General features: G+C 41.3%; 1 protein-coding gene across 1 annotated transcript in view; it reads right to left on the reverse strand.

Annotated features, from left to right (window-relative positions):
• LOC104470247 (ankyrin repeat and KH domain-containing protein 1-like) overlaps nt 1–18,142 on the reverse strand; it is a gene marked incomplete at its 5' end in the record, with an annotated part of 98,155 nt that overhangs the window by 14,595 nt on the left and 65,418 nt on the right. Inside the window, 12 exon segments of the mRNA XM_010085097.1 lie at nt 724–870; nt 3,475–3,928; nt 4,319–4,493; nt 5,618–5,734; nt 6,032–6,127; nt 7,301–7,463; nt 8,140–8,315; nt 9,530–9,743; nt 10,252–10,394; nt 11,905–12,050; nt 12,886–12,997; nt 13,146–13,291. Of these exon segments, the coding sequence (XP_010083399.1) occupies nt 724–870; nt 3,475–3,928; nt 4,319–4,493; nt 5,618–5,734; nt 6,032–6,127; nt 7,301–7,463; nt 8,140–8,315; nt 9,530–9,743; nt 10,252–10,394; nt 11,905–12,050; nt 12,886–12,997; nt 13,146–13,291 (2,089 nt within the window).

An 18,142-nucleotide genomic window follows, 5' to 3' on the forward strand; every position in this document is an offset into this window, starting at 1 on the left:
CGCCCTGGAAGAGTCAGCTGCCTGCTGGATGGGTTCACGCCTGCACAACTCACCAAGCAGCAGGCAGCCTGTGAGGCCACATCACCGTGGAGAACCGCATTAGCGAACACAACAAACAGCAGAGACCGAATCCACTCTAAGGCTTCGAATGCTTAACTTTCAGATTAAACCGCCTTTTTTAACCTTTATCAAGAAGGAGCTGTGGCTTCCACTAATCTGAATGCATGAAATCCTCGGTACAGTCACATTCTTTGCACATAGCCTAAAATCCTCTCAAATGAGTCTATCTGTTCACTACCATTGCAGAACACAAAAGCAGGAGGGCATTGTAAGTGCACCCAAAGCATCTGACACTTGTGTATTCATGCTATATTCCTTTCTGATAAAAAGAACGAAAAAAGGAGAGCCAGACGATCATTTCTAGTTACACATAGTAGATATTATAATGGGTACAGAAGAGATACTGGGGTGTTAATGGCCACATAATAAGAACCAGTACAAATAAAACGTTCATGTCATATCAACGTTAAGATAGTGAGGAGTTACTACAAATTAGGACTGCAATTTTTTTTCACAGCACTGCAAGAGTAAGGTGGGGTAGATTTTTTATAAATTAATTTTAGAATTAACTAATTTTAAAAGTTTGCTGGACATTCTATATTTGAGAATAACTTACAAGTTAAAAGCTCACAGAGTTTTTAAACATTGAATGAAAGTCTTTACCTTCTAACCACTTCTTTCCAGCCTTCTTCTCTTTTCTGGCCTCTTTTTGGACTAGTCAGATTCAGCTTTACATTTGGAGAGGTCAGAGGCAGGGAAACAGGCTTATAAGCAGTCGACAAAGAATTTGAATGACCTTCACCATCGAGTCTGGGAACAGAAATGTGCTCATTACAGATTACAGAATAACGTGGCAGTATTACAGTATAAATTCCTGCAGCTTAAAACTACTAGCATGAACTGTTTTCATTCTTATTTTCTACCCGGAACAACTGTTGGGTGACTGCATAGGCAGGTTTTTTCACCTTTTAGTCCACAGCCTATACCCTTCATCTGAAAAGTTGAGTGCTAAACTGAATGAAGTAATACCAGAAGCACTAAGGACATCAAATTGAAATAGTTCACACCAGGCAGTACACAGACACTTAGGCACATCCTGATTATGTGTCTATACTGCGTTCTCCTTTTTGAATAACTTTTTAAGAAAAGGTACCATGGTAATGTCTCTTTCTTACTAAGCACTTGCAATGTGTGCTTTTCAGCTCTTACTGTTACAGACTCCCTGGGAAGTGCTTCTACCCCTCGGCCCCCATTTCAGGAATGAGTAGCTGAGGCAGATATTTGAGAATATTTTTGTATTTAAGTCCCAGTGACATCAGTTTGGAAGCAGGTGCACAAATATCATTACTGTGCTAATACAGCTGTAGCAATAGTCTGTGGATACAAACAACACAACCTTGGTGCGAGAGAGAAAAAGAGAAGGAGAGAGCATGCACAGGCAATCTTGTTAGGCTAACTGATGCAGAAAAAAAGCAGCACTTGGAGCTGACAAGTTCATCTGCAGCACTGAAACATAGGCAGCCACCTTACAAGTCATTGCAAAACTAGCCTTATTTGATTTGAGACAGCAAATCTGTGGCATAGCTGGAAAATCTACAGAGAACCCCATGCTTCAGCTATCCTGCTAGCCATCACTCCTCTTTATTACGTGCAAGTTTTTATTCAACCATTTTATTCCCCATTCTTTACTGCATTTTATGTTCATTGTGTCTTCTTGCAGGCAAACTGTTTATACTACACTTTATACAAACTTCAGAGATCTGTCCACATTTAAGGAACCTAAGTGCATATGAAAAGCAACATTTAGACAACACGCCTTTTAAAATGGCAGCACCTTCTCTCTTTACCTTAGTAAGTTTGAGCTCTCTACTAATACACCTGCCCAAGGCATTTGATAGTTCTATGGAGAACTTAACTTGTCCTCAGATAACTCTAAGACTGAGGCAGAGCGAACTAGAAAATGCATATGAAAGGAAAGAACAAAGTCCGTTGTGGAATATAAATTCCAAAGTAGATTTTAAAAGCTTTTTTCTGCTTTGTCTGAAAACATCTATGTATGTTTTCAGAAAAGCACCGTTATGAAGGCTGAGTTTAAGCTTTAATTACAACACCCTTGTCATCGGCATGTCTATGCCTAAAGAGAATACAAATTCAGCTAGAGCAAATTTAGAAACGGATTTCAGACAAAGTTTGCCTAGTGCAAGAGCCAAAGAGCACCATAAAGAACACCTGCTTTATCTAAGAGAAGCATCTCTTCTAACAAGGAGTTAGAACTACGCATTTAGTTAGTCCTGGCATAGTGAGCTGCACAGGATTCCAAGGCTTTTGTAGGAGACTGCAGACAAGAGGTCCAAGGCAGAAACAATTTACGTTCATAAACCAGAACACAGACAAAATCCAATTTCTAACACTCCTAAGGGTAATGCAAAACATGCACACCCGCCAACCCCGAGGGCTACAAATCCACTCATTCTGCATCTAACTTTAATCTGGGGAAGAAAAGAAAAGAAAAAAGAAAATTCTAACTCTTCCCACTCCCAGACAAGTGCCTCAATCAGCAACAGCCCTCTCAGGGCTGCCCCTTTTGATCCCATAACGTTGGTGTTCTTACTGAAGCTGTGTTCTCAGTCAGCCTGTTGTCCTGCAGATCAGTCCCCACACCCTCTCCCCTCCCTTAATAAGGAAGTGGGGAAAAGGAAGCGGGGAAAAGAAAAAAAAACTATGGAGCATCAGAATCATACTACTTTTACGTAAAAATAAGCACAGACTTCAGATTCAGATGGGATCTGAGCTTTTTGATTTGGTGTTACAGAAGTTACTAGCTCGTTCCTGGCAAATGAATGATCTACCAAACCATTCATGCGGCCCCTGTACATTCACCGAGTTCTTTTGACTCTCACCTCTGGCTTGACAACGCTAAATCAAACTGGCCATCAACCGCGCAGGTGAAATGCTCAGAGTCATCAACTTCTTCCCTCCTTAGAACAAAAATTGCAATTCAAATGAGTTAAGTCATGAAACCATAACAATCAAAAGGCAATGAAATCACTTCTGTAAGCAGATAAGTAAAGCTGGCACTTCCTTTTTAAATTCCCAGCATAATCACTTTAAAATCTATTCTACCAAACTTGACGATGCAACATGGATGCTTAAATACTGCCGAGAGAAAACTGGCTGTTCTGAGAAAGTAGTATTAAAAAGTAGCCAGCAATGACAAAAAAAAAAATCTCTACCATTTTAAATAGGTCGCATTCTAACTTTACCGTATTATTTAACAGCTACACAAATAAAGCAAATTCAGTCTCTCAAGACTTTGGTAATGTACCAGCTGGTGTAAAGTTTAAGCTGCAGAAAATTTACATTAACATAGGGAAAACCCTGTGAATCAACAGAGAAGCAATATGGCAGTCCCACCTGGTTGGTGTTTTTGAAGCCGAGGTGCTTGTTTTTTCTTCCTGAGAGGGGATAAGCAATGAGGCATAGCGCCGCTCAGAGGAATTTGAATCCATTGTGAAGTTCAGCTCTTGGCTTTTACCTCCACTGCTACTTTCGCTATTGCAATCTGTGCTATCCAAGTTATCTGAATCACTATTCCCACTTGCACCACCACCTCTTGGCTCTCCATTTATTTTATTTTTATCTGCTTTTTGCTGTGCTAGAGATATATGCTGATCTGGCAAAATTATCTGCATATTCTGAGGAGTCTCTTTTGTTTTATTTTTCTTATTTTTTCTGTTTGTGCTGGGAGTAGTCACCACATTAGCTCTCTTCTTCCCAAAGGCATTTGTGAAAGTAGTTGAAGTCGCAGAAATTCCAATTGTAGTTGTAGTAGTTGCACTAGGAGGCTCTATAGGAACTTCTTGCTCCACTGAAAGAAAAAGTTGATGCACAATCAAAACCTATAAAACAGAGAAATCAGTGCCCTGACTGAAGACACTACAGCTGAAGTTACACTCCTTGCTGAGCTCTCAGACTCTTTGCACTGCATTCAGCCATAAATCCTCCCAAGAGCAAAGACTTTTGGGAACAAAGGAGGAGGAAAAAGTGAACAGGGGATGGGGGACTAGTGAAGGAAGGAGTGAGAAAAAAACTGAAAAAAAGCAGTTTTGCTAGCAACGCTGACTGCAGAGGAAAGAACCAGGGCAGAAGCTATGCAACAGCATCACAGAGAAGCCAGCTTTCGGACAGATTCCCTTATCTAGATGGTTAAAAAAGGTACCCCCACAACTACATATACATAAAAACACTTGTTCTTTACCTTCATCATCGTTTTCTTCTTCATCGTCATCTTCTTGCAGTTCCAGAGTTTCTTTAGGCTTGTTTTCTTCATCTTCTTCTTGTTTTCTTTTTTGTTCCTCTTTCTTCTTCTTTCTCTTTTCCTTTCTTTTCTCTCTTTTAGCAGCAAGAGCTTGTTTTCTGCTCTCCTCTCTTGACTATGTAGGAGAAAAGGATCCATATTTAAACATTTTCACACAGACTAAATTATAGTTATAATTCAGATCTTCCCTAGAAATCTGGGGGGAAGGAGAAAGGAGAGGAGAGCACGATGAACTAGAGTGACTTCGTCACATACTGAATCATCATTACGCAGAAAGTGGGCAGACCCTATGGAACAGGACTAGTTGGTCACAAAAACTTCTAAAGAGTGACAACAAAATAACAACATATCCAGAGGTATTATAAAAACAATTTTACTGGAAACCTGCAAAATTTCTCACCATCTCAGTCCTTTCTCAAAAAACATTTAATAACCTCAGTATTTTTGCAGCCACGTTCACATGTTTGACTCAAAAAGATCTCCCAGAGTATGTAACAGAAAAAACTGCTATCATTTTGACCACTTTTTTATATTTGGAATCAGCCGAGTGAATGATGCTATACTGAAGCTTTGCACAGCAACTGACAGGCACTCAACCAGTCATCAGCCTGGAAAATTTAATAAACTAGCATGGGACTTGTCCAAAACCCCTGTCATTAATGAAATATTGTACAAATCAAACATTTCATCAAAAACTGTAAGAGCCTCCATTACCAGAGCCCATGAAAGAATGCTTAAGAAGTGTCTGCGTTACTCTGGGACACTTGACAGTATTCTCAGTGAGGGAGAAGTTGCTTTTCCCCACTCTCTGCTCAGCTCCATACACCTCCCGAGGCAGCTGCTAGGCTCTCCTTCGTAACACTGAGTAGAAGTCCACAAAATGCCTATGGACTATGTCTTGCACATTTTATGACACACCATGTAGCACACCACCAAGACTGAAGACCTCCCTTATTCACATCATCTGCGCTGAAGTAACGCAAGAGATCTGCTACCTAAGGCAACTCTTGCCAAGTCCAAGCCTTCCTAGAAAGGGCAGCGGAGCGGCTGAGCAGAGGTCAGTTCCAAGCTGCCACCCTCAGTATACACTTCACTTCTTGTACAGCAGAGGAAGGAAGGCACATACAGTCAACAGCGTTAAGAACTGTGGCCCCAAGAGGCACCAACAGGAAGTACAGCCTATAGATTAATGCATAGTTCAAACCATTAGGCTAGACATGACAGCAATTCGCTACTCACTTTTTCCAGGTCTAGCTCCTTCAGCAATATAGTTGCATTCTTATTTGCTTCTGCAGCCTGCTGGTCTTTAGCTTTCACAATTGTCTCCACACACTGGTGACACTTTTTCAACAGGTCCTGGAATGCAAACTTGTCTTACTACCTCCATAATAAACTAACATTGAGGAGTGCAGCTTGCTCTACAAGCATGAGATTGGCTTCCCTGTATTCACAAACATACAAACTATTTCAACAGAACAGGACTCTGAATGCTGATTCTTTTAAAGTTCTGTATTAACAAGGAGACGTGCACAAACCTCCAAATCAAACATACATAAACAAACATGTACATTCAGTTTCTGAATACGAAAGAATTTCTCATGTATATTTTTGCTGAAAATAGGGGACAGGGTCTTTTCCCAAAGTGAAACTCACCTTGTCAGTTATTGTCGCTATGTATCTCATGCATTCAATGTCTGAAGGAAACTGGTTAACTTCTTTCACCAGGAACTGAACTACTTTCACATGCCCCTAGAACAGCAAAGAAAATTCTGATCGCTTGCATACAAATTTCCAACATTCATCATCAAAATACAAGTTTGGTATCTCTTATCCAATGCAAAAGACTGAAAATAAGCAAGAACATTTCTGGTAAGGTGCTGTTTGGGGAGAAAGGTAGTTACTGTGTGCTCAGTGTTGACAGCATGTCTGCTGTTCTACACCACGGTGGGAAAGACATGCTCTCCCGCAAGTAATTTTTTATTTTAAAATACAGGGACCAAAACAAGCCCAAGGGCAGAGGCATCTGTTCATGTTTTAATGACAGCCAAGATGACCCTCTTCAGAGCCCACCCATCACCCCAACCCACTCTCTTGCCACTCGCACCACAGAGCTAACTTAGATTGTTCAATTACAAAGTGTCTGATCATGGAACTGAGCCAGCTGAATATTATTCTGGCAAACACATTCCTCTGCTGCTGGATCCACTCACTGATGGGGTATGCTGTGCAACCACACAGAGAGTCTCCCACTGCTGTCTCTGACATTACTTGAAAGCAAGGGAGGGACAGCAGTGGCATGCTCACTATTGCTGTGTGCCAAAAAAGCTGTACACATTTGATATTTTGTTAAAGGCAAAGCAGCTACAGTTAATAAATTCCACTGCTATAGCTATGCTCCTTGCATCCAACAACATAAGGGATGAAACCAGCACAAAGCAATGTTCTTCCTGCCAAGAAAAAAAGGCGGTGACAAGCAAGCTGACTACCCAAAGTGGCCCACCCAACAACAAATTAGGAACGGAACAGGAGAAGCACAAAGGAATCAAGACAGCCTATTACAGACTGGTATTCTGCTTATCTCAAAAGCAGGACGGAAACAAGCAGTATAATCTGCAGAAATTTAGAGGGGACTATGGTAATCTCAAAGCAGTGAAATCTCAAACACTGAAAGCTTTGGACAGTGTTTAACTAGAAATAATAAAGTTAACATATGTTACGGAACAAAGTTTTTCACCTCTCAAAAATTAGATCTGTGTGAAGTACACAATTATGTTTAATTTAAAGCAGGCATTTTTACCAAAATAGTAATTTTGCTGTTATATTTGATTCTTCCAGAATCAAGTATTCATGTTTAAAAGACCAAATGAGAAACTATTTTGAAAACATTTATCATTGAAACATAAAATGAAGTTGGTCTCCTACCTTGCGAAACGCTGACATAAGAGGTGTAATTTTCCGATTATCTGCAGCATCCACATCTGCTCCTGCTTGCACAAGCAACTGAACCACATCGTAGTGGCCACCATTAGCTGCCAACCAGAGAGGTGTGTTTCCTTTCTTGTTACGAACATCGATATGCGCTCCTCTAAAAAAGTACAAGTGTAATCCAGTCAAACAAGGTATGAGCAAAGGCGGAAGTCAGGAAGTAAGATCATGAAAGATCAGAGTACAATTGGATATCTATTTACCGAAATCTAGTGGCCAGAGACATTCTGTCCCTGAAATCCGCAGTTTAAGTTGCAATGCAGCAACACAGGGATTAGTTAAACCTCCCTGCCAGAAGCGAACACTCATCTAACGTAGCCTCCTGCACCACAGCCATGGAACCAGCAACCATGGGTCCTTTAAATTATCAGTAGTGTGGTGACTACCCACAGGACAACCAGCTCCCAGAGATTTGGGCTGTGCATAGGGTTATGCTTGAAGAGCTCAAGAGCAACTTCCAGGCTTTGCCCCCCAGGTGACAGCAGGGAAACGCTCATGTGGGAATTTCTGGATTAATACACAGCCAACACAGCTGCCAAGCCAGACACTGTTTGCTTACCTCTGGTCCCAGCTGCCTGCTTAGCTTAATTAACACTGGAGTAGCAGGATACTCCAGGATAACACTAGAGAGCAGCAAACAGATACAACATCCCACGTACAAAGCTTCCCATTCCCTTTTGTCTCAGATGTACAAGGCAATGGGAACAAGGGCATCCTTGCCACAGAGGAATACAGCTACAGAACAAATATGCCGCTAATGAGAAGAAATAATTTACCGATTGATTAGGAGCTCACAGAACTTGTAGTGACCCTTATCTGCTGCAATTGTTAAAGCTGTATCTCTTGAGGAAGGCACAGGTGGAGCATTAACATCGGCTCCTTTATCAAGGAGAACCCTTCCAACCTCTGCATATCCTCCTGAAGCTGCTTCCATCAGAGGTGTGAGACCAGTCTGTGCAAAGGGAATGAGTTACACAGTATGAAATGTGTACAATATACTTTGGGTAAGACACAAATGATTTCTACACAGAGAAATCAGATTTTTTACTTAGCTGCTTATATTTAGTTTATGAGCCTAACTTGAAGCAGTCTCTCTCTCTCAAAAATAATAAAAAAACCCAAGCAAAACAAAACAAAACACGAAAAACAAATATCTTGGGCTTTGATTTATAAAAATCCAGGCAAACTGTTGACTAAGTGCCACCAGATACCTGTCTCAACACCAAAAAATGAAGTTTTCAACACGATCTCTAAAAACAGTTAAAACAGATCCAAATGAAGACAAGTGTTTCTACAAAAAATGTCCAGAAACTGGCTTTACAGCTTTTCTCTATCTTCCCTTAGCACTGGGACTGATCCAGGCCCAATGTAGTTGCCAGGCTAGACTGTTAAATAAACTTACACCAGCTGCTAACACGCCCAACTGACCATTTGAAAGCTGGCTTTTATCCATATCCCCTTTTCTCCAGCCACACTCATTCCAGAAGCAGGCGAGGTAGACAGACACACCAATTATTTCAGCAGCCTTAGGAGTTACCAAAAATTCCTTTGTGCTGGAGAAATCAGTCTGGCTGTCTACACAAGCTTTAAGCTTGCTTTATGGCAGGAGACACAAAGCTGTCCCAGAGTACCAAAGGATAGGACCTGTGGAGCATTTCACAGTCACAGAAAGTCACAGTACTGAAGCCACGGGTTCTACAGCAATGTAAAAGCTTTACAAAGTTTGACTGCACTACTTCTGTTGTAGACAAGAAATCTGGTCTATATGAAAATCACCATAAACAACACTATTGCCTTGCTGCCCAGACCTCTCACATATATAAAAATATGTATATCTATCTGTTCTGGTAACAAATATCACCTCAAGTTAAACCTGAAAAGTTTCTCAGTCTACAGAACACAAGTCAATCTCAGTTTCATTATGAACTCAGAAGGACCAGTCAGCTTTTCCTTCATGCAAAAAATTCATCATCACTGATGCTTTTTTTTTAAAAAAAAAAAAAAAAAAAAACAACTTATTTCAGAACATCTAATAAGTCCTCTGATTTAAGAAGTCCTCTGAGCCCAGAGAGGCTCAAAGTCACAGGAAAATCTGGAGAAACTTGATGACTCAGAGAAGTCACCTGTTAGAAATAAGTGATAAGGAAAGGGGATTCACATGCTTACCTTCGCCCTGTGCTCAACATTGGCCTTCCTGTCCAAAAGCAGACTGACCACCTCTGCTCGGCCTTGGAAACAGGCCAAAGTGAGGGCTGTATTCCGGTTGGTCTCAATTTGGGCGTTAATATCAGAACCCATATCAAGCAACAGTTTCACGGCAGGTACGTGGCCGTTCATAGCAGCCAGCATCAGAGGAGAAATACCTAGCTTACTCCCGGTCCTAAAGGGAAAGAAACAAACTACAGTTCCCAGAACCAGAGGAATGGTCTGGGGCAAGCATATCTAAGAGGAACAAAAGGTTTTGTTGTAACTCACAAAGGAACATACAACATATGCAGTATAGACACTGACCTAAAATACTCGCATTTTGGAATTTATTAGGAGAAACCAGAGTAACTACATGCAATAGACAACTGCAGTTCATGAACAAGGAAAATACATTTCAGCTTCTACACAGGTGGCTGAAGCACACATAAGCCTTAAACTACATATACTAAAAATCAAGGCTGCATCTGATTCATTCAGAAAAGAACACGCTTGTAGCTCAGATGCAGTTTTAACTTTTGCTGGTGACAAAATATATGTAGGTTTTCCTAAAATTAATAAAGAGGACACTTAAGAAACATAGGTCTGAAAGCATTAGAGATTCCAACCTATGCCTCACAACACAGCCAACAATGGAATGCCCATGCTATGCTGCAGTTCCTCAGGTGGAGGTAATACATTACCTTGAATTAATTTCTGCCCCAGCACTGAGAAGAATCTTGATGATATTAACATAGCCACCAGATGCAGCAAGGCTTAACGGCGTATAATCAGACACGTTCCTATGTTCTTTATTTGCTCCCCGGGCCAACAGCAAATCAACAACCTGGAAAGACAGCATGCACGTTAAGAGACACATTGTGGCCTTTGCTGTTATCCAGGCAGTGAAAGGATGTTATCACATGTTCAAACTTTCCAGTATGCTACCAGTTTCCATTATCGACAGATAAGATTCTACAGGAAAACCTCTGTCCTCTTTTGCTTTACTTTTACATATGCGCTGCACAGACTTAGCAACTAACGAACATATCAGCTAATCTGCAGGGGCTGTAGCAGTGCGGCACTTGTCTTCCAAAAAGATTATTTTACCTCACCAGAAATGCAAGGCTTTAAAGCAAAGCTCTTCTGGTAAATCTTAAATTTGCAAACAAGGGATCTATCCCACTCCCGTAATGGCTCATGCTGTCGGAGCATCTCTTTCAAGAACTCCCACAACTTTAATTCAAATGACACTTGAGCCAAGCTTGACCATCTGTATCATACGGTCCTCCCTACAAAACACACGGTAAAAATCAGAGCGACTGATGTTAATGGAAAAAGCACGAGGAAGAACTTCTCTATCAGAAGCTGCTCAAGAAAAATAAAAGTGGGAAAAATTAAAACATCTCCAGTGATGTACTGCACTTCAGTGGGCCTCATTTTACTACTAACATAGGCTAGGTGATTTTCAAATAAGACACAAAAAAGAGGCTGCTCCACAAGTTGCTAAGTCAGAAACATAAGAGGTAGACTCTGGTATAAAAAAAAAAAATAAAGAGGAAGAATAAAAGAATAAAAGACTGAAGTAGTTCAATAAGTAATGCTATCACAGGCCACACTGATCTCTCCTTTTATTTGTGAGCAGCACTTTTGCTGTTAAAGATCTGCAATTCAAAAGTCCCAGTGAAAACTTTCCAATTTTGGACAACAGTTTTAATCTTTACAAGTTCCAAAACTTACCACTCCTGTATCTGGCACAGAGCCCTTTGCCATCTTCATGCCATCCTCTAAGCTAGTATGCCCGTGACTAAAGTAGGAGGGATATATTACATCTCATTTGGACAAAAAAAGAAAAGCTGAGAGAAAACCGAAACATCCTTAAAAGACTGGTATCATGTGCCCTGCACTGCATCTGCATTTATCAGCCATCCACAGTACTGCTAAAGCCATGTACTGCCAACACGAAATTGCAGTTTCTGTCCTCTGTGCCTGCACCAGCTCTTTCAGTTTTGAGAGCGAGGAGGATGCCTAAGGGAAGTCTTCAGTGCATAAAAAGTTACTCATTAAACATCTTTACCTCCCTCACAAAAGTACTTATCTTGCAAGGATACACGGGCAGAAGAACAAGCACAAGTTATAACAACCATTAGCTAACAAAACTGGGATAGCAAAGAGAGGAAAGAATAAATTCCCCTTTCTCTTTGAAGAGGAAAAAGATTCAAATTAGCTACACTTATACAAGCTAAAAGCTTTCCAGAAAAAGGATGATTTATTATTATACCATCAACAAAAAACACTGTACAAAAAACTCCCTATAAAAAACAATTTGAACTCATTGAGCACAAATATGTCTGTACCTCTTGGCGTCCACCGGAGCAGGCCAACGAAAGCGGAGTATCCTTCGTGCGCTCAGACTGTGCTTCTATATCCCCACCTTTGTCCAGAAGAATTTCCACTACACCAACATGTCCAGCAGTTGCAGCCAGAATCAAAGGCGTAAAACCTAGTTAACAAGAAATCATGTTAAAAGCAACCTTGAGAATCTCAAAAGTATTATTAAGGAGCAGAAATGCACAAATGGGTTAATTCACAATGACTTCTATTGATCAGACATGTCTTCCTCAGACTGGACGTTTCCTGGCATAGGCCACAATCTCAAACCCTTTCCCAGCCCCCTGCTGACCCTGACACATCTGAGCTCTGGTGCCAGCCAAAGATAATTAAAGGCTCTTCAAAAGAAATGGAAGCAGTATTTGCACTGATCAGTTTGGATTAAGTTCCAAACAACGCATCTCTTTAGAAAAGGCATGGCTCCCCACTTAATTCCTATTTAATAAAGCTCCAACAAGTGAACACATCTGCACTGCGCATGTTGCTTATTTCCAGAGGCCAGTGTGACTTCCAAGGAGAGAGACACAGTGGCTTTGTTCTCTCAGCTCTAAAAGATTTGAGATTCTGCTGAACTCTGTTACTGGGAGCAATGCAACTGCTCCCCATTAGCTTTGTCACACAAGATTTGATATTTCCCCCATTAGCCACTCCATCTAGTATGCTACGGTCTTTTGTAAAGCATGAATTGTAAGGACAAAAGTGCTTCCTATTTCACAAATCTGCTTAAGATACCACTCAGATGCACTTCCTTTCAAAAATAAAGACAGAAAAGCATGCAATGTCACTGGCTTTATACGGCCAATATTTCTACATGAAGTGCAAGAAAGCAATTCCACATTCTCGCAGGCTTTGCTCATTTTCTGAAGCCAAGAATCCCAAACCCCAATTTGAAATGAGCTGTTTCAAGTTGCAGTTCATGGCCAAACTGTTTAACTGTTTTAACTTACCCTTCTTGTCTCTGTGTTCAATATTGGCACCACGTGCTATCAGTACAGATACAAGTTCTTCGTGGCCTCCCGCACACGCAAGGGTCAGAGCAGTGTCATGATTACTTTCAGTCTTTGCAGTTGGGAAGAAAAAGAAATATGTTCAGAAATTAAAAATATTTTAAGAGAACTTCAACATTTAAGACAGTACTAGATTAAATTTTTTACTTTCAGAACTTATCAGAAAGCAAATCCACTCAAACCCAACTGCAATTACTCACATGCGCATCGATGTCAACTGAAGGATACATGGGGAGCACCGACTGTGAGGGCACGTTGCTCGATGCCTGGGAACAAGGCTCAGGCGTAGGGGATTCGGTAGCGTGCAAGGAGCTGGTGGAGCCACTGGGCACTCTGTTATTCACAGCTGAAAAGTAAGACTGTGTTATTAATCCACTCTTAGGAATGCCACATTTTATAGGAAAAAGATTTAGTCCCGTAAAACCACAACAGTCTAATATCACAACAATAATGGGGGAAACAAATTAAGTGTTCCTAAAAACAAACGAGTTGGTGTTTTGCGCCAAGAAGCTTTCTGGCAGTTAAACCATGTAAGTATCTTCTGCAAACTGCGTTCAGTTAGAAAATAATTTTATGAATTAGTCTGTACGCATTATGAGTATGAATTATGAAGAGTATTAATTATCCTTTTCAAATTGTAACCTTCGGTGGTAAGAGTTCAATCATATATGCTCAGCCTAAGCAGGCAAACAATTTATCACTCAAAAACAAACCTAGTGTTCAGAAATAGTCTCATTCTGGAATTCAGAAGCGTTTCACGTAAAGGCTAGCGCACACCTCGTCTCCAGAGAAGGTTTTCAAAGCAAGATGACTGACAGCAACTTATACCATTACTTGTGTCTCAGAGTTGAAGCAACCCAGGAAGGGTGGAAGAGAAGCAGAAAGGCGGGGGCACTCAACAAAAATACGACAGCTGAAAACTAACTGTGATCCCTAAAATTTATTCTGACTGATCCACAGCCTGTAAAAGATTTAATCTTGAAGATCTAGTGCAGCTCAGGGACACAAGGAATGCAACTTTATCTTCTTTAAAAAAAAAGAAAAAGAAAATTAAAGACTTGATAATTGAGAATCAGATTTTGATCAACTAGATTTACATGAAGCTTTACCAGAACAAGCCTGCCTGCCTTTGTAACCCCATGAGAGTCCAAGGGGAGCCCAGACAAATCCAAGGCTCAGCTGGGGCTGGCAGGAAGGTCTGACAAACCTGAGCACTAGCTACAAGTGCACTTTGACTGCAGCAAGCCATGCTAATATAGCAGCTGAATTTGACAAGTATTTTCACTGCCGGAGTGCCAAATTTCTACACTGCGCAGCCTCACTGGATGTAATACCCGGTTAGCTTCAACGATTCCAAAACACGTGGTATTTTGTAGTATTCCTAGAACCGATGGAAAACACTAACAACTGCAGGTAAGAAGTAAGCAGCAGCATTCTGCTTTTGTCCAAGTGTTTCAAGGACTAGGGGAAGATGAAGGATGAACTCAAACCTCCGTATGACTTGAGAAATTTTTGCAAACCTCTCCCAGCTCAACCTTAACCGATTCCACTGACAAACTACACACCAGCAATTACTCACAGGAAAAGAGTGTAGATGGAAAAGTCTTAGAAAAATCCTCAACATCACCACTAATACCACTAGTTCAGCCTAATGGGCTGCAGACAGGACTTCACGTGGCAAGAAAGGTAACAGATGAGAGTAAGTTTCGATAGGTCACTTCTGACAGGTTCCGGAAGCGTGGCGGGGGTTTGTCACTGAAATTTTGGGAGGTGACAATTTTCAATTGTATTTTTCAAGTAAAGCATTCTCCCTGGCACATAAGCAAAACCAGCATTAATCTTTGCCTAAGACATTCAAGCAATAAAGTATTGTACCTGAATTCTGAGTTGACTTCTGCTTCACATTAGCCTTATGAGCAAACGAGGTTTGTATCCAAAAGTTTCAAATACAAAAGCTCCCACACTCCATCGGCTTGTTCTGGATTACCACTTACAGCAGCAGATGAGCATTTATTAATGCAACACAATTGGTTTCTTGCTCAATGCACCATAGTGCAGGATACTAATTGGATTTCTAAAGATTATTCTTTCCAAAATACAAGACACCAAATCATCCTGTTAAAGACTTATATTAAATCAAACCAGTCCTTCCTCGTGCAAAACCCTGGCTCAGCGCTTTCAGATCTTGCAGCTACAGGTAAATCCAAAAACACACGCACGTGCTGCACATCCAGAGCGGGAGTGAGCAAGGGGGCTCCGCCTGAGCCACTTCATGGGTCCTTCATGTAATATATTCAGTGTTGCTGTCACAGGTTCCACAAATTCTCTTAATTTCACAGCCATGACTGAAAATGGCCAAGTATTTCTTGCATACTTTAGATTTTCATCATGTGCTTAAAACGTGTGTGATAAGCACTTCACGGGCACAGTGACAACAGTATCAGACGTGAGAGAGAACACCAAAGGCAGCAGAAATGCAGACAAACCCTGTACTGATACCTCAAACTCTTGTTTAAAATAAAATCCAACAACAAACAGTCCTAGAACACCCACTGATTAATCATCCCCTCTATAACTACTGAGTTTACAAAACCGCCGTTTTTTTTAAAGTGTAATTTTGTTTCCTTAGTGTGGCTGGCACGCTGTCCCAATGGAGCACCAGCGGAACTTGTGCTCTGTGGAGCAAACTTGTCTGAGAACTTCTTCCTCCAGTTTTCAGAGCCCCAACAGGGCTGATTTAGCTCAAGCCTAAGTTACACATCAACATGCAGAATTTTAACTCAAAGATGACCTTGTAACAATGGTTCTAACATCCCTTCACACAAGTTTGTATGAAATTGGAGTTAACTCTTATTTCCCCAAGTCCATTTCTGGATTACCACCCTCGACCATGGGAGGTGGGACAGCTACTGCTCCTGCAAACCCTGTCCAGGGAGACAAGGTCATCCTACCAACGGGACACAACCAGAGAGCCGCCTCTCTGCTTCTGCCTCCTGCTACCAGGAGCAGCCCAGCCGTGCCCTCGGGGACAGCTCCATCAGTCTGGCACCAGCCTCAGGGACGCTGAGCACGACTTGCTGATCCCCAGTCTTTGGCAGGTCACACACACAGCACCAGAAGCTGATGTGCAGCCTCCGGAGGAACAATACCACCAGACCCACTCTAGACCTTCATCTCAGTCACGGGCATTAGCGCAGGAACGGCTGCAGCTCGACAGCAGAGAGCAGCACCGGTGCTGCCCGGGACTGCTGGGGAACGGCAGCTGGAGGCACACAGCCAGCCGTGGCAGACATCATCTTCAGCAGCTCTACGCCACGCCGCAGGATTCTAACAGACTAGAAAAAGGTACGACTTTCACCCTCTGAGGAGACAAGGAAGAAACTTCCTGATACGCAGGTTGCTTCCTATCGAACAGGTGTTTTGTCTTTTCACCAGGAAGGTAGCCAGGCATTGATTTAAAAAAAAAAAAAAAAACCACAAATAAAAATCAGTTTTCACAATTAATACCTCAGATCTTTAGAAAATACCTATTTTGTGACATGGGTTTTGGATGTTTCCATAGACTTCAATATTCAAAAGACTTGGATTAAAAAATATTCTGTAATGACATAATTCAGGTCCCCACATTTGCAACTTTTCAAAGGCACTTTCTTTGAATCAGTGCAAAGTCAAAGACAGATCTCCAAAGACATGGATGACTATTTCCCAAGTTAAGAAAAAACATCACAGGAAACATGAGTAAAACACCAGGAAGCAAGAACTTGGTATTTTTTCTAAGCATGACTCTGGAGGCATTGTAAGAACCTCAAGCAAGCAGATCTGGATAAGACTGCAGCTGTAGCATGAAACTGCACCCACCCAAACGCTGCCATGCCGTGAGCATGGATGTTGCTGAATACTGGACTTGGATTTCTGTTCTATTTTCCTCAAAGGAACTGGGATTTTCCTGACAAAGAAAACAATGCTTTTTCATGACCAGTCGTTCAGCCCATCTATGCAGCTTCTCAGTAACATGCTGTGCGGAGGCTTTTGCACACTGGTAACTGCGTGTTGTTTTACCAGTCACCGTTCCTCATTCCAGATTATCCTAGTAGTGAGTTTTACTTCAAAGAGCAATCCCAAATACAGTAACTCGGGTATCACCTTCCAAATCATTACCTTAAAATATCTCAATTCTGTATAACTGACCACAGACAGAATTTCAGAACCACGTAACAGTTAATAAAGTTTCTGAAAACACACCTGGAACTGCAGTGCACAAATGGGAGCTCGCAGGAAGAGTCAGAAGCACGCAGAGATGCCACCTCCTGACTAAAAATACCAGCCAAGCAGAACAAACAGGAATAAAAATATTCCAACTAGAGACAAAACCTACCAGAAAAGAAAAGGAAGTTCCTCATCTCGAATACTCTAGAAGAGCAAAAAAAGCCTCAATTCAGATACCGCCACCTAAGAAGTCTACTACAGTAAATGCATAATGTGAACTGAAATGAAACTCCAACCACACCAGACAAGATGCTTCAAGAAACCCAATGTCTACTGAGTAATGAAAATTAGATCCAAAACATCCTCTTCTATTGGAAGATGTGATCCAAAACTAATTTATTGCCTTCCCACTCTAAACTGCACAACGTCTATACTCTTTTGTAAACCCAATTAAAATTTTGACTGTGGAAAGTCACACCTTCAAAGACAGGATTAGTTGCAAGACTTCTGCTTCAGCACATCTAAATAAACTCTGTTACAACCAAAATGCTCTGGACTGGAAATAGCTGCTCCATTTTTAGGTTTTACCTGATTTTCCAAAGGTTACTCTGTTACTTCTGTGCGGCTTTATGAAAGAGGGGACTTGGGCACACATCTACCAGTGACTGACTTCCAGCACTTCACACCCTCGACATCAACCAGCTCAGCGCCCAGCAGCTGACAACTTATGCCCACAGACTGACTATATAAAGACTCCATTTATGCATGTTGTCACAATTTAGTTACCAAAATAAAGACTTGAGGTTTTGCAGAAATGCGGGTTCTCCCTTGCAAACTGATGCTTTGAAAACTTTGCTTTTTATCGTCACTGGTAAGAGCAACAGTAAAAGGTATTTTGGTGCAGACGGCAAAAAGCCGATTTAACATTTCTGGTCTTTTGAAGTAGACTCAATACAAACTGGAATACTCACTAGGAATAAAAAAATTCATA

The sequence above is a fragment of the Pterocles gutturalis genome, unplaced genomic scaffold (assembly GCF_000699245.1).
Source record: "Pterocles gutturalis isolate BGI_N339 unplaced genomic scaffold, ASM69924v1 scaffold31215, whole genome shotgun sequence".
NCBI classification, from domain to species: domain Eukaryota; kingdom Metazoa; phylum Chordata; class Aves; order Pterocliformes; family Pteroclidae; genus Pterocles; species Pterocles gutturalis.